This window comes from Mastigoproctus giganteus, chromosome 14, assembly GCF_048544385.1.
Source record: "Mastigoproctus giganteus isolate SK-2022 chromosome 14, ASM4854438v1, whole genome shotgun sequence".
Classification (NCBI taxonomy): domain Eukaryota; kingdom Metazoa; phylum Arthropoda; class Arachnida; order Uropygi; family Thelyphonidae; genus Mastigoproctus; species Mastigoproctus giganteus.
Genome location: NC_143588.1, coordinates 51,257,318 through 51,283,771, shown reverse-complemented (window position 1 = coordinate 51,283,771; position 26,454 = coordinate 51,257,318). Strand labels below are relative to the sequence as shown.

Genomic DNA, 26,454 nt, shown 5'->3' with positions numbered 1-26,454 from the left:
CACAGAGGAGGCGCAAAGGGAGACACAGATAATTACAGACCTGTTAGTTTAACTTCTGTTCCAGGGAAATTAATGGAGGCACTGGTTAAAGAAGCATTGCAGGATCATCTGGACAAGACTTCAGTTAGCGCTTGGACAGAGCATGGGTTTGTTAAGGGGAAGTCTTGTCTGACTAATTTGATTGGATACTATGATGTAATCACAAAGGAACTGGATGCAAAGAATAACTTTGATATCATATATTTGGATCTTAGAAAAGGCTTTGATACTGTTGCACATGGAAGACTGCTGCACAAATTGGAGCAGTGTGGCATTGGAGGCAAATTGCTGCTATGGATAAAGGGTTGGTTGAGTTGGAGAAGACAGAGAGTGGTAATCAGTGGACACTGCTCTTCGTGGACTAAGGTTATTAGTGGAGTCCCTCGGGGTTCACTGTTGGGTCCATTGTTGTTTTCTGTATTTATAAATGATATTGATGAGGGTATATCAGGCTTAATGTCCAACTTTTCAGACAATACGAACGTTGGCAGGGTTGTTAATGACACTAATGACAGTACACTGCTTCAACCGGATCTAGTTGAGCAGATTGGTGGCAAGTGAAGCTTAACATTGACAAATATAAAGTACTACATATGGGAAGCAGTGATCCCAGAGTAACGTATGAACTCTGTAGTACCACACTTAATCGTGGTGCAGAATGAAAAGGACCTGGGGGTAATTGTGCAGGCAGATATGAAGTTTTCAGAGCAGTGCAGACGATCTGCAAGAGTAGCTCATGGTGTCTTGTCAATGATATACAAAAAATTTTTGTTGCAGGGATAAGGAGGTGATTATCCCCTTTTACAAGGCAATGGTCAGGCCACACCTTGAGTACTGTATACAGGTTTGGAGGCCTCATTTTAAGAAGGATATAGAATTTTTTGCAATGAGTACAGAGAAGGGCAACAAGATTAGTGTATGGAACAAAGGGTTGCTCTTACGAAGAAAGGCTTAATTTTGCAAATTACAGTGTCTGGAGACTCGGCACCAGCAAGGTAATCTGATAGAGGTGTATAAAGCCTTGAATGGTTTGAGCATGCTCAATGCAAATGGGATCCTTCCTCTTGCTGAGAATAATCGCCTGAGAGGGCATAAATTCAGATTGAGGAAAGACTGTTGTAGGATAGATGTGCGGAAGTTTGCCTTTAGCCAGTGGGTGGTTGATTGCTGGAAGAAACTTCCATCGGGCGTTGTAGAAGTTGATAGCTTAAATAGATTCAAAGCAGAACTTGAAAAACATTTGGAGTGAGTGGATGGGTGAAAAGAGGGTTTTTTTTTTTGACTGATTCTGTATAATCTTGCTTTCTTGTATCATGTGCCTTTGCTAATGCTAATTTGGCTTCCTCTACTCTGCTAGATAGTGACTGGTGGGTGTCTGACTAGTGTATAAAGGGGGGGGGGGTCATTGTCGAACTCACATTGTCAACGAGCTGGGTATATTTTTTAAAGTGTGTATGCCATATCCAAAAATTTCGTTTCATCATACATCATGAATGTTTGTGTCCATTTCCATTTCTTGATTATATTGCCGAAAAGTCTGCCAAACCCCAGTTACTTTTTCTGACAATACCAGTTGTCAGTTGATTCAATCACCACTCATCTCAGTTGTCCTAATTATTTGCTGTACGATTACTTTTGCTTCAAAGGTGGTACTTGTGCATATGTACACTGTGATATTTGCTCTCAGAGACTTAATAATTTGGAATCTCTTTTTTTTTTTTCTCAACCTTCTTTGGCTTAAAATCTCTCTGCACCATTCTGTCAAATTCATCTGTTGCTTCTAGTTTTCTCAACCCCACTAATCACTTGGAACTCTTTGACTTCCTTTCTTTGAAACTTTCTGGATTTTCTCCAATCCAACTTTCCTAACCTTGGTGATTTTAATGTTCACAACTCCAGTTGGCTTCTGTTTTCTAGACACACAAACCCACTGGTCGAGATGTTGACACTTTTCAATTACCAATGGCCTCACGCAGATTGTTCATTTATCTCCTGGAATACCGGGCAATTTCAATCACTCTTGATCCTTTTCTTATGAACAACCATTTCAAGTACATAGTTGAGGTTAGTGGTCCTCTAGGCAACTCAGATCACAACTCGGTGATGGTCTCTTTTCTAATGGAGCCTTTGTCTCATGGCCATTCTCAAATTTGTGTTGTTTGGCATTACAAGAATGCAAAATGATTGATCCATGAGATTTCTATTCTCCTTTTATCTTGGTTGGATTACTGTTTTTAATCTTCCGATGTCAGTGTTTGCTCAGTTTATTCTTGTGGGGATGAAATTCTTTATTTCACACTCCACCTTAAAATCTCATGCTTTATCTAAACTTTGGTTGTCTAATAAAGTCGCTAAGTCTGTTCAATATTGCATATCACAATTGGCTTGTAACCAAATCTCCAGATTCATTTTCTGTGTACACCAAACCTTGCAACAATTGTAAAGCAGTTATTAATCAGTCCAAGTGGCATTCGAGCATTCTGGTCTCTTGCCAAAGATATTGATTGTAACTTTTGCTCATCTCTACTCCCACCTCTCTTAAAACCCGATGGTCCTGTTGCCACCTCAGCTAAGGTAGCAGTTATTCTTAAGGAAAACCTTACAGGCAATTATTAAAGTGCAGTCCAGAGACTTTTAGATAGAAATGGCATTTAGTATTAGGAATGGTCACATGGTGCAAGGAAGCCTATGGCTTATGCTGCACCAGCCAAAAAAAAAAAAAAATTTAAATAATAATAATAAGAAGAAGAAGAAAATTAAAAAATTATAATTAATAATAAGAGAAAAGGAAATGGACAGCCTATGCCTTTCCCTCCTCCCTTAGGTAATTATCCAGCTGACCTTTGAAGTTCCCCAAATTGTCAGCCTCTACCACCCGTGTAGGTAACTTATTCCAGTAATTTATAACTCACTGGCTAAAATAAAACTTCCTGCAATCCAGTCTAAAAATTCTTCCTTATTCATTTTGCTTATGCCTCTCAGAGCCTTAACACCTCAATCAAGTCTCCTCTACGGTGCCTAGTTTCCAAGCCCTGCAATCCACATATTTGAAGTCTTTTCTCATATGGATGCCCTTTTGCCAATCTCACCAGGCGAGTTATCCATCTTTGGACCCTTTCAAGAAGAACAATGTCTTTCTTTAGGTGCGGTCTCCATACTTCCAAGTATGGTCTTACAATAGCCTTATATAATGGGATTATGATGTCCTTATCTCTACTAGCGATTGTTTGATAAATCATTGAAGGACACCATGGGCCTTCCTTGCAACCAGTCTACAATGCTCGGAAAATTCATATCATAATACCCAAGTCCCTCTCCTTCACTACCAGCTTTAGTTCAGCTCTGCCAAATGTATAAGTTATTTTGGGGTTACAGTTCCCCAGGTGCAATACCTTACACTTTGCTGGATTAAAGCATAGCTGCCATTTTTCTGACCATCCCTGAAGTTTATCTAGGTCATTCTGAAGAAGTTCTGCTTGGCGGAAATCATTAACTACTCTACCAATCTTTACATCATCTGCAAATTTAGACATCATGTCCTCTATCCCTTCATCAATGTCATTTATGAAAATCAAAAACAACATTGGTTCTAATACTGATCCTTGGGGAACCCCACTTCTTACATCAACCCAATCTGAGGAATAACCATTTATGATAAACCTCTACCTCCTGTCCTGAAGCCATCCAACTATCCATCTAAGTATTTTCCCTGTGATTCCAACCTGTTCTAGCTTATAATTTAGATAGAAAAGGACAAATAACATGGTTTTGTTAAAGGAAAATCGTGTTTGACTAAGTAATTAGGCTATTTTTACACAGTTACTCATGAACTGGATGTAGCCTACAATTTTCTCATAGTTTATTTGGATTTTAGCAACCTCAAGCTTATATAGTAACCTCATCAGAGGTTACTATATAAGCTGGGACATCTTAGGATTAGGGAAAAGATTCTATGTTGGATTGCCAGGTGGTTCCAGGGCAGAAGGAAGAGGGTTGTAATGAATGGATATGCCTTAGATTAGTGTAATGTCAGGTGGGGTTCCTGAAGGATTGGTCCTTGGAACATTGTTTCTTATTTTCATAAACAACTTTGAGGAAGAGATGGAGGGTGTGATAAAGTTAAATATGCAGATAATGTAAAGGTTTGAAGAGTTATTAACAATCAGTGCTCCTTCAGATGACTTGAACAAGTTTCAGTAATGTGCAGAAAAGTGCCAGTTATGTTTTAATGCAGCAAAGTGTCAGGCCTTACACTCTGCTGCATATTCAATAAACTTGGTGAATAGAAACCCAAAAATAACTTATACATGTGGTTGGGGTTGAATTAAAAACTGTAGAGGAAGAAAGGGATCTAGGATTTATGATATGGACAGATATGAAGTTTTCTGAGCAGTGTAAACAGGTGCCATGAAAGGCCATGATGTTCTTTTGGTGATTCATTGAACAATATCCTGAAGAGATAGGGAGGTGATAAACCCACTGGATAATGCAATTGTATGATTGTATTTGGAATTCAAAATACTGTATGGAGACCTCATCTGAAAAACATTGCACTTCTTGAAAGGGTCCGAAGGTGAACAATTTACATGATGTCATTGACAAAACGGTGACTGTATGAGGAAAGACTTTGATTATATGGGCTACAGAGCTTGGCAACCAAGTGCCTTAAAGGTGACCTGATTGAGGTTTATAAGACTCTGAGAGGGATTAGTAAAATTAATGAAGGATGGAATTCTCACTGTTCTAAAGAATTCCAGAACTAGGGGTCATAAATTCAAATTACAGTGGTTGAGATTTATATTAGATTCTAGGACTTTTCTGGCAAGTCATTGATTGCTGGAACAAGTTTCCTTTGCAGGTAGTTGAGGCTGACAGTTTGAATGAATTCAAAGTTCTACTGGATATTTAACTGTGAGGAGGGAAGCACATAATTTGCTTTGTATTTTCTTATCTACTTTTATTCTGTTTGCAGTGCAGCAAAAGCTTGGGTCTTCCTTGTACTATATGGCTAATACTAATACTTAATCTCTGGCTATAAACAAATGTTCACTAATCTCTCCTGCAACCATTTGTTTTCAGTTTAATATTGCCCCCTTATTTGCATTTTCTGAAAAGAATTGACAGATTAATGCACCCTGATTAACATACCAACTATGTTATACCACACAGTTGGCACATTCATCTGGGATAAGACCTGTAATTGTGTTGTGTTGGTTTATAAGTTCCAGAGATAAAATTGACAAGAATAAATTTGGATTACCTTTTTTTTTTTACAGAACTTACTGCTAAAAAAAAAAAAAAAAAAAAAATTATTTTTTTAATCTGGGATTAGTGCTACCCATACGCAGTACCTTGCATTTGCCAATGTTAAAATTATTACTGTAGTATACCCTAATTAGTGTTATTATCACTCTGCCAATTTTTCTGTCACCTGAAAACTTAGACATTAAACCTGATATTCCATCATCAGGATTATTAATAAGTATAGAAAACAATGAGACTACATCTCTACTAATAACATTAGTCCAAGAAGAACAGTGCCATTTGATAGCCACTCTGTCTTCTCTCACTCAGTCATCTCTTCATCCATATAGCATTATCTTTCCCTTAAGGATAATGCTATATGGATGAACCTAACTTAAGGATAACCACACTGCTGCAATTTGTAGAGCAGTCTTTTATCTACAACAATAACAAAAGCTTTCCTGAAATCCGAATATATGATATCAAAATTATTTTTTGCATCCATTTCCTTTGTTACTGCTTCATTATTCAATTATATAACAATGCTGCATATCGCAATTGGCTTGCATCCAAATCTCCAGGTTCATTTTCTGTGTAAGCCAAAACTCACAACAGTTGAAGCAGTTATTAATCAGTCCAAACTAGATTTTGAACAGGTCAGTCCAAACAGTAGTCGAGCATTTTGTTCTCTTGACAAAGCTGTTGGCTGCAACTTTTGCCCATCTGTACTCCCACCTCTGTTAAAACCTGATTGTTTTATTGCCTCCTCAGCTGAAGATAGAGCTGACTTGCTAGCATCCTACTTTTCTTCTAATTCTTGTATTGACAATCTTGGTAAACCTCCTCCTATCATTCCCATTGCATTTCTTTCAATGTCTCCTGTGGTCTTCTGTTAAAATGAGGTCAGAAAAATTTTGAACAGTCAGTGCCAAGAAAGCATGAGGTCCTGATGGTTTTTCTTCATCTGCTCTCAAAACCTGTGCTCCTGATCGTACTCCTGTCCTGTGTGTCACCTTTTTTACATTTTCTTATTCCACTGATATTTTTCCTTCTGCTTGGAAATTTGCTCACAATCAGCCAGTTCCTAAAGAGGGCAACAAATTCCTCCCATCCAGTTATCCTCCCTTCGGCACTTCTAATCATTTTTTCACTGTCTACTACTTCTTGCAGTAGTAGAAAAATCTGTTAACTGCCATCTTTTAAACTATCTGGAAACCTTCCATCTGATCTATGATCACCAATATGGATTCCACCAGTGTCAGTCCACTAGAAATATAATAGCTTGTATTATTCATCTGTGGACAAATTCATTGGAAAAGTTTGGTGAAACTCAAGCTGTTGCTCTTGGCATTTCAAAGGCTTTTGATCGTGTTTGGCATAAAGGTCTGCAAAATGAGCTTCCATCTTTTGGTTTACTAACTGTTTTGTCTGGAATTGGGTATCTAGTTTTCTCTCTGAGCGATGACTGCTAGTGATATTAGATAGCTCTTTCTACTAATGCTGGTGTTCCTCAGGGTTAAGTTCTTTCTTCCACTCTTCCTCTTGTATATCAACCTTCCACTGACTGAAAATCCTATCCATAGTTTTTCTAATGATAGCACAATGCATTGAACCTCCCAGTTTAAGAAACCTTGCCTTGCACCAACAGCTTCAACTTCTTGAATATCCACCAGAAATTCCTTAAATGCTGATCTCCAGGTAATTCACTAGTGGGACAAAGCCCTAAACTTTGTTAATTTCAGTTCTGCCTTATATCTTGCAAGAAGGGGTCTATTACTCCTATGCTTATCTTTGATGACACTCAGATTTCTAGATAAATCGCAATCTCTGTTAGTGATTACCCCAACTTCTAATCTCTCTCTCTCTCTCTCTCTCTTTCTCTCTCTCTCTCTCTCTCTCTCTCTCTCTCTCTCTCTCTCTCTCTCTCTCTCTCTCTCTCTCTCTCTGCATAAGCACATTTCAAATATTGCTTCTTCTGCATCTGAAGACTATGTTTTCTCTTTTGCTCTTGGCATTACTTTTTTTTTTTTTTTTCTAAACAGCTACTCACTCTGTACAAATTTCAAATCTGTCCTACTGTGGAATATTGTTCCATATGGAGTGTGGTGCACCTTAAAGCTTTCTCAGACTTCTACATTCAATTTAAAAGAAGGCAGTGAGGTTAATTGATTACCTGTCTCTTATAAAGTTCATTCTCTGTTTCATAGCCATTCTGTTTCTACTGAATGCCTTTTCTATAGATATTTCCACGGGCACCGTTCTTCTGATTGGCTTCTGTAATTTCTCCTTCTCTTCAGAACCAGTCTGAACACAAGTTGCAACCAGTCAACATCCATTTACTGTCCAACTTCAAACTTACAGAATCAACTTTTCTTCTTCCTCATTTATCCCTTCAACTTCAGCTTTCAGAACAACCTTCCTTCAAATGCATTTCCTTAAAATTAGAATCTACAGAAATTCAGAAGTGATGTCAACAAGTGTCTTCTACCCTTCAACCACACATAGTACTAAGTACTATGGGTTTTAATGCCTTTCATGTTTAGAGGTTTCATAAAAAAAGAAAACCTAACTCAACAGTTAGCAAATAGTGATAATGCATGATGGTGAAAAGATAAAGAGCAATAACTAAAGACTTATATCAACTGAACTGGTGCCTCCGTAGCCAGGTGGGAAGAAGCAGCAGTGCGTAGCACACGCTTCTTAATTAGACCGGGGGTTTGAGCCCTTCACCACCAAATACGGAGGATGCGGAAAGGTCAGGGAATGACCACCGCATATCCCGGGGCAATATGGCCTTAGTTGCTAATGCTCCTAAAAATCAAATAACAAACAATCAACTGAACTGTTTTTTTTTCTCATCTGCCATATTCCCATTCATACCTGCAATTAATGTACAGTAACGAACATATCAGGGCTTCAGCGACAATATGGACTATATAGATAGTCTGTTGATATGTATATAAAAAAAAGAGAATAGTTATTGCTAGATTTCTAATAGTTAGATTTTAATGAAATTTGGGAAGTTAAATAAATTGTTCCAACCAGCATAAAATGTGGTGGAAATCCATTCACTTAAAGTTGGATTATTACATTTGGACTGACAAAGAAATAATAATTATCAGATTTTTATTGGCCTAATTTTAATGAAATTTGGGATGACTTGACAAATTTTTCAAAAATGTGGTAAGACATGGCAAAGACACAATAGGTACATTATGCATATATGCTAATGTACTAATAACAGTCTTATCCTAGACAATAATTGTGAAGAGATTTTTTTCATAGAAAAATGTGAAACAGGAGCTTTCAGATTGGTTATATTTGGCTGTCCCGCCCCCATCCCTTCTATAAATATTGTATACATCTGTTTAACTTTTCACTTTTAGGCATGTTAGCATATAAGCAAAATGCAAGTGATATCTTCATCACGTCCATCCATTCTTTTGCATGTAATAACTAGGCTCTTAATGGATGGATTCTCATGAAATTTTATATCTGAGATTTCTGAGATCTGTAGAGCCATCCTAAATTTCATTAGAAATCTGTCAATTATTACTGCTTTTCTATTTGCATCTAATAACCCCATACCCAGTGGACGAATTTTCATGAATTTTTTTTTTTTTATTTGTTTAGAACAATTTACTGAGCCTTTGCATATTTAGAAATGAACTGGTTTCAGCTTGTGCATAAAAGTTGCAATTTGCTTTTGTTTTTTTAATAAATCATGAATTATTACTATTTGCTTAAAATTAGAAAACCTGAAATCTAATGTGCTACATACATTACATAATTTAGTATTATAAGTTAATTAATGTATGCAGCAAATTATTGATAGTGTTGCAAGTGTTTATCATTGTAATCAAAAATGCAATGTAGTTATAATAACTGTATTTTTATTTTTGTGTGACACCTAAAAGATATCCATTTATTTGGTTCATTAAGCCTAATTTACACACATGTTCAAGTTAACCATTTTTGTTAGGAACTGTTATTTATTGTCAATGTGACATTCCATGGTGATAATGCAACTTCCATCATAAATTGTGTGAAATAGGTTATTGTTTGAATCATGCATCTCCTTCACCAAAGTGAATTCTCTAATGTTTTGTATAGTTGCTCATTAGAACATTATTTATGAAATTTCTTAGATAGTATGAATCAGAGCTGTAATACTCAATATGTTTTACGTTGATAATAATATTAGTAAATTAATAAGAGGAGTTTACCTCAATGTAGTACGTAGAACAATACCATATGATACCCTCCAGAAATTAAAACGGAAAAAACGAAAAAAAAGCCAACTTACCGGTACATTAAAGTAAAATATAAATAATTAAATAATCAATTTAACGCAATTAAAAGAATCTAACGAAAATATTCAAAACGATTTTCCTTCCTGAAGCTGACAATGCTTTTCGACCGACTGTCGTGATCACAGGAATGAAAATTACCGAATCAGGCTAAACCTGCAACTTAAATAGTGATTATATGTCTTCGCGCATGCGCGTAAAGGTCCACGCATCGGAGATCAAATATGGCCGCCGAACATTAACAGAATTCTCGTGTAATTTAATTTCAACGGTTTCTGCAATTAATAGTCGCGTATAATTACGTTGAACGTTAAGTATTTTGGCCTCGTTAAATAAAAAAGTATGTTTTTCATTAATGGCATGAAAGGCTAATTCTGACGCTGCTGAACGAGAAGCACGAACTGAGGCTTCATGTTGATTTACATGAATATTAAGAGAAAACCGCGTCGAACCTTGGTAAGACGATCATTAATAAGATCATTAATTTGAGTTGCGAACGCGGAAAGAACCGAGCGATTGTTCAGTATAGTGTGTAACTTCCGTATAGGCCTAGCTATAATTTTAAATCCGGTATCTTTAAAGAATCTGTTAAGCTGTTTGTGTCACTGTTCAACATATGGGACAGAAATAAAGTATTTTTTGATATTACTATTGTTGATTGGTGTAGTATTTTGTATCCTATCCTTAGCTTGTACCCTAATTCGATTTATTGTGTTAATAGGATAACCCCTGTTTAAGAATCTGCTAGTTAATATTTGTATTTCTGAGTCCAAAGCAGAATCCGCCATTGAATATTTATAGGCATTTAGAAATTGATTAAAGATAATTGATCTTTTGTAGGTGAACGGGTGATAGCTATTATAATGTAGAAGCATACCGGTGTTTGTGGGTTTTCGATAGATGCTAAATTGTATTTTGTTCGAGTCCCGGGTAAGCGTGAAATTTAGAAAGTTTAATGACTTTGTATCCGTATCTTTCCTTTCCAGTGTAAATTTGAGTCTAGAATGAATATTATTAAACGAATGTAAAATGTCTTGGATAGTACTACTATCGGTAATAACTAGAACATCGTCTAAATACCTCCCATAGTATGTGATACGGGGACGAAAAGGTGTCAAATGTATCTGCTCAATCGTTGAGAGATAGATCTCTGACATTAAGCCACTCAGGCTCAAACCCATTGGTAATCCCAAAATTTGTTTGTACACCTTGTCTCGAAAGGTGATGTAGTTAGCCTCAACTAACAGTTTAATTAAGTGAAAAATTTCCTTAATAGGCAGCTTCGTATAATTAATCGGTGTCGAGTTTTTATTTAGCATATCCCAAATAATATCTAATGTGTATTCAATGTTTACATTCGTATATAATGAGGTAACATCTAGTGAGAATAAATTGTCATTGTCGCCGAGTCTACAGTCTTTAAGATTATTAAATAATGTATCGTAATTCTTAATCCCAAATTGTATAACCTGTCTAAAAGGTTTTATAATGTTATATACATGTGTGGCTAAGGCTGAAAATGCCGAGTTCCTGTAGGAAACAATAGGTCGAATAGGAAATCCAGTCTTGTGTAATTTTACCTGACCGAAAGTGCAGGAATATTGTATGTTCTGGACTTCAATTCCTTCAACTGAACCGTAGTAATGTAGTCGTTTTTACGATATGTGGTTAACGTTTTATTGTATTGATTTACCAAATTGGTAAACAGTGCCGGGTCTACTTCACGATAAGTGGAGGTATCAGACACCACTGAATCTAACTTATTAATATAATCATGTTTATCTAGTATTACCACTGTATCTCCTTTATCTGCCCTCTGTATAATAATGTCCTTATTTTCTCGAAGTTCTCGTAAAGCTGAACTGTCATGTGTATTCAATTTAGGAAGTCGCGTTTCTTTTATGTTATTCACTACTTGGTTAACTTGTTGAATAAATACATCTTTTTGTGGAACACTACGAAGTCCAAATTCCATATCAATTACGCATTGTTTTTTTGGCAGCTTTCGAGGTGGTAAATTATAATTTAATCCTTTGGATAAAAGTGAAATCTGGTCCTGCGATAGTGTACACGAGGAATGATTTGTAACCTGTTGATATGTCGGTTCGTTGGATACTGGGTGAGGGTGTGTTCGTGAACTTGGTCGCAAGCCCGCGACAATGTGTTAGAATTCGCATGAACGTGTCTTGAACTATTCGATAATGTTTGCAACTTATTAACGTGTCTGTTTTTTATTTCTGAGGCTTGTGCTTCCCGTCGCAAATCTATGGAGGTCTTCAATACAGACCAGTCGTTCGGATGTAGATAATTTTTTAATTTATCGCGAAGCTTCCTAACCTGGGAAAGGTATTTTTGTTTATTCGAATATCGAGATTTTAAGGCAAGCTTAACAATATTACGTGATGTCGCCAGTGTTAGTTGTTTTATGCCTGAAATTTTTTGATTTAAATTCACCCTGGCAAACTCGGAACGATGTTGTTTTGAAGGCAATATTTTAGGAAAGAAATATGGTAACTTTGGGCCGAGTACCTTAGTGTTAGATTTAATGTAATTTTGTACCAAGCCATTCAAAAAATCTCCCATAATTGTGTGTATCGAGTGTTCTACGTACTACATTGAGGTAAACTCCTCTTATTAATTTACTAATATTAGGAAATTTCTATCCAAAAATCTATTAGCATCTTACACCATCCACTGAAAATGTCTTAAATGTCTCAATTTTGAGATTATCTAAACCCATATAGTTTTTTCAGAAGCCACCTACTTTTAAACTGTCTTCTGCACATGTGTATTATGTTGAATTTACTGTTTTACTTACTGTTAAACTTCTGCTGTTTCATACGAGGGGAATTGTTAGCTAGCTTCGATGCACTTTATTTGTAGAACCGTATTTTGGGCCATATCTTGTTACAGGCATGAAAGTAAGTTTCCTTTACAGATTTTGGGGTGCTAAACACAGAAATGGTGCTTAAAATGGCAGATTGGCTCTTGTTTTCGAAAAAAAAAGTAGTTTTTCATATTTTTTCAAGGTATTTTTTATTTATATGGTAATAAGATGTAGCTACGAACATACCCGTATCAAATATGTGACCTTTTTTTGCCTTTCGCTTGTATTCAGCTTCGAGAGCATCCCTTTTCACCATCCAACAATAATCAGCTAACATGGTGACACTCCATTTGTGTATTAACACCGCCTTAAGGCTAACCTTAGAAGTGTCTATAAATAGTCGCCATTCTTTCGGAACATGCCTCATGTTCATTGCTGCCATTAGACCATCAACCTCCTTACAAACAGTGAGTTTGCCTTCTGTTTAATCGAATTTAACAGTCTTTATTTTGGATACAAAAAATGTCACTTAAACAGAATGATCTAGAACAGTGGTTCCCAAACTACTGGAATCTACAGACCCCTTCAAAAATTAAAAAAAATTCGCTGATCCCCTCTATATATGCATATGTTTCTCTCTCTCTGCGTGCGTGCATAATAACTTTATTTATCAAGAATTTGCTATACACAGAACAGATAATTTGACCAGTTCCAGAGGGTCATTTCATGGACCCCCATGGAACTGGTCTGCAGACCCCAGTTTATGAACTACTGATCTAGAAGATTCCACTGTTTTAGCCTCAAGGCCAAAAGCTCTGCATTATTCTTTGGTAAGTCGAGATCCCCAATGAGGTCATTAAGCTCACTTTCTGTGACCTTATGTGGTTCAGACGGATAAAGGTTTGGGGAAAATGGTGGATCCCTTGACATAGATGGCTGCTGCACTCCCTGTTATATACCAAGTTGATGTTCATGTCTTCATCAGTGTACAGAAAAGTGGTCGGGTGGTTCTGGAATAGGTATTACTTCACTGTGTGGCATGGGATAAATTTCAGATGCATATTTGAGTACGTTGCTGTCCAGTTTTTCTTCGTTGTCATCCCTTTTCTAATAGGAGGCATCATACAGGAGAAACGGTATGTGATTTGATTTCTTGGCCCCCTCCATATCATGAGCACTGTGAAAGACATAAAACGTCCCTTTCGATTCACTCACATCTTGAGTTTTGATGCACAGGTAGTGCAGCATATGTGTTGAGTCCAGTTGTTGTCCTGGTAGCCTACTTTACACCCAAAGTACAAGAAATGGGCTTTTTTATGGCTTAAGGGACACTTTCTTGATGCTAACGTGACCTCTCCATATATGTAATAGAAGTCGTCCGGACTATTCACACAATTAAGGGGCATATTAATCTTGCATGACAGAAATACTACACAAAAAGTAAGAATCTCACAGAGAACAACCTGTAACTGAGAACAGATCATTCAGTACCTAGTCATATTCAAGGATTACTGAAACAGAGTTGAAGATGCATTTGAGGTGACAACAACTTATCACATGATGGGGAGCATGGTGGTACAAAACTGCAGTGTTGCCATGCATCTATAACCGCTGATGCTTCTGACGAGGCATATTGCCAAGCCCGGCAAGTGTGTGTATGTTAGTTCTGTTGGGTGCTGGCGCCTGGCATTTCGCAGGCAGGAGACACATGGTCCCTTGACTCCTATCCCAAGCCACGTGGAGACAGCCAGGTTTTACCACCAGGAAAAGACACTTACTAGGGCTATCAGGCATGCCTTTGAGCCCATGGTATTTAAGGAAAGGAAGTGGAATATACAGAGGGAATAGCGTAGAAAGTGAAGGGGAAGAAAGATGGATAGAAAGCAAGGAGATGAAAGTAGAAGGCATCCCCTGAAAACGAAGAATCAAGAATAACAGATTATAGAATTTAGGTCATCAGTGGAATCTGTTACTGCTCAACAAAACAAACAGAACTAATCAAAATACAGCTCAATTAATTAATAAGTTAACTCTATAACTCGATTAGCATTCAAACTCTCAACTAAAAATGAATGAGTTACCACCTAGCAACTAATTTAACACAAGTTGCCAATCATTATCAAGCCCTACAAGAGGGGGAAGCCGGGCCAAATTCTCAGGGTGGGTCTGGATTTTTTTTTTTTTTTACAAATCACTATCCAATTTTATTATTTGTGAATTTGTTGCATACTTTCTTTAATCTCTTTGTCGGTAATCATAATATGTAGTAATACTTGTAATAACAGTGTTTATAGGTCTGGGCTACAAATCTCAGTTTATGTATTTTAGCTGTTAACAGTATTTTCGGCCCCTTTGTGGTGTTTCTGTCGGTGGCTTGTGCGCGTACAGTGGGCACGTTATGTGGAAATATCATCCTGCGTGCTGCATGCACATATTGCACAGCCACCCATTACGTTGAATTCGTGCGTGTTAGTTGAGTCAGTCACTCAACTAACAACTAAGGCAGTTCAATTTTGTTTTATTTTATGTCGGTGAATGCGTGCCCTCATCACTCGTGTTGTGAATGAAGTTGTTGAAAGTATATTTACTTTTTCTATCTATTTTTCATATTTTTGTCAAAGATAAACTTATAAATATGTGATATTATAATTATTAAAATAATTTTCATAATGAATTTTAAACCTTAGGCTGTGTTTTTTCTTGCTCAACCCTTCATTATGAATTACCATCATAAATCTGGAGCACAAAAAAGAAGAGAACGAGATGCAAAAGTGAAAGAAGCTAGTTAAAGGTCGAAGAACTCTTCAAAGCCTTGGGGTTACCATTTCTCCTTGTTTGCCTGAAAATCAAGCTGGAAATTCTCAAGTGAAAAAGAAAACAACAATAGTAATGAAAGTGGTTCTTGTGCATCAAGTAAATTTGAGTATGAAATTGAAAAATCTGCTGAATCTGAATCACCAAAACCAAGCTCATCTGAAGCTGCAGGAAGCAGTAAATCTAATGCAACCGAACCGTGTTCTGCTTCTTGCTTAACAGAAATAACATTGCTGATGTCTGAAAATGAACAAAATAACGAGAAGTTATTAAATTTTGATATTGGCCTTCTAAAGTCATACTTCACCACTAGCGAAATAGAAGACACTGTTCGACAAGGACCAGAACCATACCCAACAATTTTTCCACCCGACCATGACGGAAATAAATTTCCTGTGTACATGCTGAATTGTTGTTTAAGGAATAATGTAGTTCCTTGAGACTGCTAGTTTGTAGTAAAACCAAACAAGCTTTATTCTGCTTTCCATGTTGTCTATTTTGCAAATTACCTGAACTGCAGTAATCTATTTTTACAACAGAAATTGGCTGGGGACCTTCCAAAAACTATAAACAGCTCTATGACAGAATACCTGATCATGAAAATAGTAACAATCACAGAGCATGTTATGTGGAGTGGCGAAAATTTACATGACAATCTGAATAAAAACACCACAGTGAGTTGTTTGTTATTGCAAAAATAAAAAGTCAAACACAAGTATAGAAAGACTTACTACAGCAATATCTGGATGTAGTTTTGTTTATTTCTGAATGTGGATTAGCTTTTAGGGGAAGCAGCAACTTGATTGGTGATTCAAGAAATGGAAATGCTAGAAACCATAAGTCATTATGATCCTCTTCTTGACGAGCATTTGAAATAAGTGAAATAATCACAAGGTTCATTATTTGTCAGCTGAAATTCAAAATGAATTTATTTCTTGCTGTGCTGAAAATGTTCTTAGCTGCATTTTAAAATTAAAGAGAAGTTGCAAAATACTTTTCTATAATTGTAGATGCAACGCCAGATTCCACCCATATAGAGCAAATGACATTAATTTTGCATTATGTTCTTGCAAACAAAGAAACAAATGAATATGAAATCTTTGAAAGATTCATGGAATTCGTAGATTGCAATAAGAAAACAGGAGATGCCATTGCAAATTTAATTCTTGAACACTTAAAAAAACGTAATATCCCAATAAGTGAATGCCACACACAAGAATACGATAATGGCTAAAAAACGTAATATCCCAATAAGTGAATGCCGCACGCAAGAATACGATAATGGCTCTAATGCGAGTGAAACATAAAAGGGTGTTCAAGCTCGAATTTTGGAAATTAATCCCCTGGCCAATTTTTCTTCTTGTGCTTGTCACAGTTTGAATCTCTGGTGTTCATGCGGAAGAATGTTGTCTTGAGGTAATAACATTTTTTGGTGTTGTCCAGAAGCTGTATAATATATTTAGTGGTAGTCCTCAGAGGTGGGAAATTTAAAAAAACAAAACACAGACTGCTCGTTTCATTTCGTGTCCAATGCACATTGGTCTGCTCAAATTGAGAGTGTGAAACCATTCGTACAAAAGCTTCCTTCAATAAAGAAGTCAATCGACAAGGTGCTAGAATTAAATCTAACTGCAGACACTCAAACAGATTTGAATGGTATAAAGACCGAGTCGTTTGAATGCCTCGTGATGGCAACAATTTTGTTCAAAATTCTATCAGCCATAAACTACCGAAGCACAGTCTTACAAGCTCGAAATACCACCATCGACATCGAAGTAGCAAATCTTCCTAGTCTTCTGACAGATTTGAAAAAGATTAGGAATAGTTGGGGGCAATCCTAAATGAATGCAAGCTCATAGCTGTAAATTTAAGTATGCAGGCTGAATTTTCAGATCGACAACAAAGGAAGAGGAAAAGAAATGCTGAAGAATTGACAATAACACCAACTGAAGTATTCAAGTTTAATGTTCTTTTTAGACAGTGTTATTGGTAAAATGACAACTCGATTTGATGCAGCCAAAGAAATAAACATTGTATTCAGTAAAAAAAAAAAAAAAAAAAAAAGGTAAACTGCAGTCATTATCAACCCACTACAGAATTGGAAGCCTCCTCAACAATTCATGTTGAGGGAAATGGACCATAATCTGCCACGCTGGTCCAGTGCAGGTTGGCAGATCGACTATATTTAGCAGTCAGGGGCTTGAATCCTGCTCCTGACCACTCGGCTACGGAAGTATTGAGTATGCTGTGGTTATTTCACAACTTAAATGAGATAGAAATTTAAGAAAATGCAAGAAAACTACAAAACAAATATGAAGATATTAGCGAGCAATTTTCTGAAGAACTAATACATCTGAAATCAATATATGATGCAAATATGCAGGAAAAAAATCTTTCACCTATACAGTTGCTCAATAAAATATCTGAATCTTGAACCACTATTTCCCAATATTGTTATTGCATTAAGATTGTTTTGTACAATACCAGTGACTGTGGCTTAAGCAGCGCAATCTTTTCATTGCCTATCAAGGATTAAAAATGTGTTACAGTCACATTTTTAACACCGTAACACATTGTCAAAACTGACTTTCATCTTTGGGCTTATTATCAGCCGAGGCAGAGCCAGACCAACACTGTGATTTTTCAAAAGTAATAGAGTTATTTGCAAGTCGATTTGATATGATAGTTTATTGAGATTAACCTTATTATGTGAGCGGAAATTTTTTGTTAAACAACTATTATTTTGTATTTAACTATTATTGTATCACTATTATTCAAATTTCATATTATTATATTACAGAAAAAATAGAGAACAATTTCTATCTACATGCAGGTGTGTTTTTTTTTTTTTTTTTTTGTCATTGGGCTTGGAATTATTGTTTTCCCATTATACACATGTGCAATTGTCAGTCAGCCAGTTTTAATCGAGTCTAAACCAAACCTTCAAGAACAGCAATACAACACTGGAGCCCTCCATGTATCAACTTGTTTCATTCCTTGCTTGTGTCAGGATGGCGAGTTAGGTGCAGTTCACACCACAAAGAAAGAGTGCTATGGTTGCATTACGTGAGGAAGGATATTGTTCCCGTCATATTGCTTATAGAGTGACTTATAATCAGTCGACAGTGAGTAGATTTCTTTTAAAACTCAAGAATACTCGTTCTGCTGATAGGAAAAAAAAAGGAACCGAACACAAACGACCCCCTACGCTAACACAGGACCAAGTTTTGAAGCGCTTATGCCTTAAAAACCATAAAGCTTCTTCGTCTGAGCTGAAAAGAGAACGGGAAGAACATATAGGAGTGGTAGCAAGTGCAGTAACAGTCAGAAAACGCCTCTTCAAAAATGGACTTGTAGCCCGTCGTCCAAAGAAGAAGCCCCTCCTCACACAAAAAATGAAAAAGGCCCGATTAATTTGGTGTAAGGAGCATGTCAAATGGACCCCCGAGGAGTGGAAGTCAGTTATTTTCTTGGATGAGAAGAAATTCAGCCTGCATGGCTCTGCTGGGAGACAAATGATTCGCCGTAGACGTGGTGAAAAATACCATCCAGACTGTATGGTGTCTACAGTGAAATTCCCTACCAGCCAAATGATATGGGGGTGCATTTCGTATCACCTGCAGTTTATAAAAGGTTCCGTAAATACCAATGGATAACTGGCTATATTGGAAAGCAAATTGCTGCCAAGGCGCCTCCGTAGCCAGGTGGGCAGGAGCAGTCTAATCAAGAAGTGTGTGCATGGCACACACTTCTTGATTAGACCGGGGTTCGAGCCCATGACCACCAAATACAGAAAGGTCAGGGAATGACCACCGCATATCCCCGGAGCAATATGGCCTTAGTTGCTAATGCTCCTAAATAACAAATATTAACTTGTTCAAACAAGAAGGCTGAACATTTACACAGAATTTGATTGGGGATTAAATAATGTTATATATATATATATATATTCAGTATAGTCAGTCCTCGTATAACACGATAGTTGTGTTTCTAGAAACCCTTGTGCAATGCAAAATTGTGCAATATAAACAACAGGCCCTATGGAAAAAATAGGGTTATGTGCCGACCACCCAAGATTGGACACACATTTGTTACCAAAACATTACCAAACACAGTAAATAATCATAATAAAACACTTACACAGTTGAAAAATGTAAAATTAATAATTTAATCATTTAAATTTAGATTCTTACCTTAAAAGTAAATGAAGACAGCTTGAGGGGAAAGGGTTGAAGCAGAGGAATTATGGGGAAAGTGGCGGTAGGTTGTCATCATTATCGGAACTGGGAGGTGGAGGAGATGCTAATGAGCACTTTGGACAAAATGTGGTTACGCCAGAACTACAGAGCTGAGCTATGACTCATTTTCTGTCTCTTTCTTGGGTGTTTTCATAAAAAAGACATTTAGTTTCTGTTATTTCGCAATCTTCCTTCTTTCACAAAGCAGCTGCTTATATGGCTCCAAAGCAGACCGAATTGTATGAAGTGCTCTTCTGCATTATAATTGTTATCTTTTAGCCATTGCATACTTTTCTCAAATGAATTTAAAACTGAAGATAACTCTGAAGTAGAAAGCTATTTTATGGTGGCGTTCAGGCATTCAACTTCGTCGTCTTTCTCCTCTTCCACCTGCCCTCCAGCAACAAGTTGTTGCAGTTCTTCAGTTGAAAGTTCTTCTTCATGAGACTGAAGAAACTCTTCTAAATCATCTTCCTCCAATTCCTCAAAGCTAACCTGCTTTGCGAGGGCAACACAATGTGCTTTTAATTTAGGAAGCTCATTTACAGGATCAAAGCCTTTAAAATCATGAATAAAATCTGGTAAAAGAGGCCACCAAACACCATTGTAAGCATTCTTTAGTCACTTCGTTCCAAGCCTCCACAATTATGTAAATTGCATTCTTTATATTGAATCGCTTCCAGAAGTCTTTAACTGTTGGTGCCTTTTCTCCCTCTGTTTCTGCTATCAGCATCCTAAATGTGCGTCTTGTGTAATAGTGCTTAAAAGCAGCAATTACTCCTTAGTCAAGTGGCTGGATAAGAGATGTTGTGTTAGGTGGTAAAAACAGGATTTTGATGTTTGGTGACAGTTCAGCAAGGGTTGGGGGGTGACTTGGTGCATTGTCCAAAATAATTAAAATCTTAAAATCCAAATTTTTCTTTTTGCAGTAGCTTCGAAACACATCCTCATACATATGTAATAGAAGGTCAGTGAAGATCTGCCCTGTCATCCACCCTCTTCAGCTGTTTCTAAAGTAAACACCCAGGGTAGTCCTTACAATCCCTTTTAACGGTCGTGAATTGGCTGTATGATAAACAAAAACAGGCTTCAGTTTCAAGTCACCACTTGCATTTGCTCCTAACATAACGGTCAACCTATCCTTAGCCGCCTTGAAGCCTGGAGCTTGTGCTTCCTCTCTTGAAATATATGTTCGTGATGGCATTTTTTTCCAATACAGTCCGGTTTCATCAAATTTGAAATTTTGGTCCAGTGTATAGCCCTCTTCCTCAATTAGTTTTTTCAGTATTGGCGGAAATGTCTTTGCTGCTGCTTCATCTGCACTCGCAGCTTCACCTGATAATTTCACATTATGGAATGTGTGACGTTTCCTGAAATTATTGAACCAGCCACTACTGGCAGTAAAGGGAGGCACTTCTTGAGGATTTTCAGCTTTATTTCTCGGGTCTTCAAATATTGCCAATGCCTTTGCTTTTATCGTAAGCAAACTTGTTCCTGATCTCTCCTTTGTTTGATCTTCTATCCAAACAGATAAAAGATGTTCCATCTCTTCCAGTTCTTTGTGTCTTGATCTGATTTTGTGTTGTTCCTGCTATGAAAGTTACTTTTATTTTTTCTGCATTCTTTCTAATTGTTCTCAGCATTCCCTCATTTAGGCCTGTAGCACGCACAATATCACATGTTCTTTCGTTTCAGCCAAAGCGTTTTACAATTTCATATTTTTCTTCTATCGATATTGCTTTTATTTTTCTCTCTGAAGTATTTTCATCAGAAAGCTTCCTTTTCATACTTTTTTCAATTATTTTATTCATTTTTTTGAGAATAGAGCACAATTATAAAATTAAAAAAAAAATGAGGAGGCAAACTTGATATACATAAACGCACAGCGAACAAGTAGCAACTGAATAAACAATGCAGTAAAGGCGTAAACACACTATTCTCACATATTACATGCTTACGTTTTACTAAAGCACATTTCTGAAGGTCACTACCATAAAACAGTAAAAACAATTTGCAGTTTCCAGTTTATTGGTGGTTCCTGCTAGTGGAGTCTGTTATAAACGGGTAGCAAAAGTCGATCTAATTACATTTGCAATAATACTGATAGCTGGAATTCTGTGGATTTTTACGTTATTATGTTAAATATGTTTCCCCTTCCACGAAATCATAAAAACAAATAAATTTTCAGAATCTTCTCTTCATTCCTACTGTGTTGTGTTTAGTTGGGGTGATTCCGCCGCATTCGACTACCATTTCTTGTAAACACAAAGGCAAATCGTGCATAAGTGAATTACGTTCGTGTTATATGTGACATTGTTCCCCTATTTATAAATCGTGTATGATCGAATTCGTGTAGTGCAAGCACGTGTTATACGAGGACTGACTGTATATATACACAGGGTGTCCCAAAAAGGTGTAACCAATTTTAAATGTTTGTAACAAATGTAATTTTAATGATAGAAATGGAAAACCTGTGCTAAATGTGAGAAAAACAGTTGAAATTTTTACTGACGTTCAACATGTGCACCACTTGTGACCCGAACAAAAAGGTGTAACCAATTTTAAATGAGAAATACAAACATATTGGAAAAATTCAGCAAGATGAACGTGTAACGACATGGATTTGTTTTATGGACAAGTGCACATTTCATGTTTCAGGAAAGGTGAATAAGCAAAATGTCAGAATTTGGGGGGGACTGAAAACCCACACTACATGCAGGAGTATCAGCGAGCTAGCCCAAAGGTGAATGTGTGGTGTGGCATCATGGTTGATCATGTTATTGGACCCTTTTTCTTTCAAGAACCGACTGTGAGAGCGGATAATTACCAGGACATGCTTGAGCTTTATGTGTATTCTCAATTGGATGAACTGCCAAATGGGGTTATTTTCCAGCAGGATGGAGCACCACCACATTGGGCTTTGAGTGTGAGGAGGGCTCTTGATGACAAGTTTCCTGGCCATTGGATTGGGCATGATGGTCCCATTGCGTGGCCACCACGTTCACCAGATTTATTCCCTTGTGATTTCTTATGGGGATTCATCAAAGACACTGTCTACAAGACTCCTGCTGCAGACATCACAGACTTAAAGCGCAGGATTACAAATGCAATTACCATGATTAAGCATGACATCCTTGGAAAAAACATAGGATGAATTTTATTACCGATTAGATATTGTTCGTGTGACAAGTGGTGCACATGTTGAAGGTCAGTAAAAACTTCAACTGTTTTTCTCACATTTAGCGCAGGTTTTATGTTTCTATCATTAAAATACATTTGTTACAAACATTTAAAATTGGTTACACCTTTTTGGGACACCCTTTCATGTTCAGCAGCATAAAATTAGTCAGTATTGGGTATTTTCATTTTCTTAACATTTTACGTGTTGACCAATGTTATTCTTTTTTTTTGGTAATACAAAAATTACTCATGTCACTTTTTGTATTTCATTTGCATTTTTTCCTTCTCAATGAAGAACCTAGGCCTAATTATTTAGATGTTAAATGAATTCTAAAGCTGAAATGTAAGTTATGTAAATCTAATCTTGGATATGATTACTGTTTCATTAGTTAAAAGTTTTTGTTTTTTTTTTTTAATTCTCTCACAGACAGAATACTAGGAGACAAATTTAAATTGAGTAAAGGTGGTTGCTGAATAAATGTGAAATTTTCCTTTAGCTAGTGAGTATTTTATTGTTGGAATAAGCTTTCACGCAGTGCTCTAGAAATGGGTAGTTTTAATAAATTTAAAGAAGATAGAAGGAATGGAATGGGCAATTAAAGTGTCATAGTCTGGTAATGTGCATTTGTAACGTGATTTTTAAATTTGGATGGATTTGTTTGTGATCAATTCTGGTTTCAGCTGACTTATTTTACAAAAATTACACAACTCCTTGGTTTTTTTTTTTTTTTTTTCTTACTAAAGATTTTGTATGTGCTCGTACTAAAAAGTACGATACTGCCATCCTGAATTTAAGAGAATTCTAAAAACATTATGCCCATTGCATTAAAGGATTAGTTATAGTTGGGCATTTTTTTTATTTTTTGTAATAAACAAGCTTCCAGAATGTTATGGGAATTTGTAGGTATGGAATACCTATCATGAAGTCGAGGCAGGTTCTCCCTTGTGGAATTCTATCTAACAATGGTGCCAAATGCACAGATTTAAGGCTGTTTTTTTATATTATTATTAAATAAATCCACTAGTGCATTCAAAATTAAAATAACAAGTAATGGCTACATTTAATTTCAACTGCACTATAACAAACAAGAGTAAATGCGCGAACTAACCTGCTGCTATGGCTGAGTGGTCAAACATGAGGGTAGATTTGTGCAGGCATTTGAACTGCCTGTGGTTCAAATCCTCATGATTGCTAAATATGATAATGTTCTATTCTCTCCATGTTGTGAGCTGATCTGACTTTACGTGGTCATTCTATATTGTGAACAGAAAATTTCCTTTTATTTTTAAAACTTCTTGTGATGGCTGTGTGGTTTGGGCTCTTGTACATAGTTGATGCCTGTGCGTGTCGCAAGCTTCCTGTGGGATAAACTAGATACCAATTATGAATATGCATATAATTTATGTGTGGAAGTTATTTTATTATGGCATCACTCCAATATCCTTCTCTGTCATACACAGAAACTGGTGCAAGAAGTTGAATGTTAGTGTCATTTATGTTTTAATAAATAATTTTTATATTTACAAGTTTAACTTCTGGGATGGTGTTCCAGAAGTTAAGGTCTGTTTGTAGCATCATTATTCTGGGATTTATTGGGAACAAACATTTATTGTCACTTAACTTCTCTTCAGAAACTTCAGGTTTAAAAGTAATATCTCAATATCTTGGGGGGGGGGGGATACATATACAGCAATACCCCGAATAGCACTGATAATTGGTACCAAAACTATTCCATGTTATGCGAAACCATGTTAATTGAGGTATAATTATAATGGATTTTAGTAGAATATATAGCAGAGAGACAGTCTATAAACAAATTATAATAAATTTGTAAGCAATTTGCTCTTAATAGCCAATTAAAAAGATTTGAAATAAAAAAAAATTGCAAAAATTTTTTAATGAAAAGGAAACACCATGAGAGATGAGAAAAAAAACTTTAAAAAAGGCAATTGTTTATTTAGGTATTTCAATAATGAAGTCATCTCTTTTTCTCAGCGTTTAAGTCTTTGTAGCATCAAATCCCATCTTGTAAAATTTGCCGTATCTTGATGCTATGTTCACCATTCGGATCTCCATTCATAATCGCCTCGCAGGCCATGTGAACCCCCTGAAAAACTTTCTCCAATTCTTCTGTTGAAAATACTTTTGGTGTCACTTCAGAATTCTGTTCCTCTTCTTCATATGCAGTTTGCTCATCAGTTTCAAGAAGAGTTGGATCATCTAAGTCACTTGCATGTGAGTCAATGCAATCACGTACATTGACAGTGTCCAAAGTTCCAAATCCCAAGTCTTTTCCGATCTTCACAATGTCTTCAGCAGTTGTCTGAACTTGCAATTCAAAACCAGTGAAACCATTTACCAAATGGGGCAAAACATGCTGCCGAACAGAATACATGTTGTTGGCAGTGCTTTCTAACCAAGATGCGGATATATTTTCGATCGAATTTTTAAAAGGGTAAGAAATAAAGTGTGAAATGAAAAGTTTGAAAAGCTGTCGCGTCTTCTCGTCAAGATGAAATTAAGAATACTGAACACTGTTGCACGTTGCAGCTGACTGCCTGAGGGGAGCTATTGGCACATGTGCATGTGAGACAATAGAGTTGGCACCGCAGCATATATGTACCATACCTAGGCTGCAACAATGCAACATATATGCAGAGTACATGTCTAGGCTATTGAATGAGTTTTAATATGTACAGTAAATTTTCCACTTAAACTTAATTGAAAACCATGTTATAGTGAAACCCATGCTGTTTGAAGCCGTGCTAAACGAGGTATTGCTGTATATTATATGTTGAATAGAATAACAAAAAAGAGGAAATAAAAAGGTAGAAAAATGGGGAAGTTGTCTAGTGCAACGAAAGGCAGCATATTTGACCATCTAAGCAGAATATAGACAATAAAGTGGGTGGGGGGGAGCGAGGGAAATGGAGAGTTAGAAGATAACTAATAAAATATGCATAATAAGAAATAGATAATTACAATTAACAAAATAAGGATGCTGCCACACAGCTTAAAAACTGGCCTCTCATCGGGTTGTTGTTGTTGTTATTTGTTATTTGGTTTTTAGGAGCATTAGCAACTAAGGCCATATTGCTCCAGGATATGCGGTTGTCATTCCCTGACCTTTCCACATCCTCTGTATTTGGTGGTGACGGGCTCGAACCCCGGTCTAATCCAGAAGCGTGTGCTACGCACTGCTGCTCCTGCCAACCTGGCTACGGAGGCGCCTCCGCTCATCAGGTGCCAATGGCCAGGATTACAAGCAAAATAGCAACATTTTCATTTCTAATGTAAACCACAAGCCAAAGGTAAAAAGCATGAACATAAAAAAAATAAATATATATAATTATTGGTAAATTGAGAAAAAATAAGGATAATATGTAATTATAATGTTGTATTTCTAACGTAATAATTTATTTTTTAGCCTAAAAAAAGTACTAAAAAAAGTAGCACGCCTGGAAAAGACAAAGAAAGGGATAAAGATGGGACCAAAGAGCAAAAAGATAATTCTGGGAACAAAAAACTTGATAACCAACCTTCTAAATCAAAGTCTGTGGAGAAAAAGGACAAAAATAAAAATCAAATTAGCAAAGATCTTGCTCCTTGCAGGTAACTCCACTTCTTTGCATTCAGAATTTTAATTATCAGGTGATGTATTGAATATGATGTTTAAAACTTAATAATTTTACATGAAGCATGGGACTAATAAGAAATAGATAATTACAATTAACAAAATAAGGATGCCGCCACACAGCTTAAAAACTGGCCTCTCATTGAGAGACCAGTTTTTAAAACGTG

General features: G+C 36.5%; 1 protein-coding gene across 1 annotated transcript in view; it reads left to right on the top strand.

Annotated features, from left to right (window-relative positions):
* Window positions 1–26,454, top strand: part of tou (bromodomain adjacent to zinc finger domain 2B toutatis) — a 914,913-nt gene that overhangs the window by 848,206 nt on the left and 40,253 nt on the right. The window contains 1 exon segment of the mRNA XM_090388865.1: window positions 26,081–26,265. Coding sequence (XP_090244991.1) covers window positions 26,081–26,265 — 185 coding nt within the window.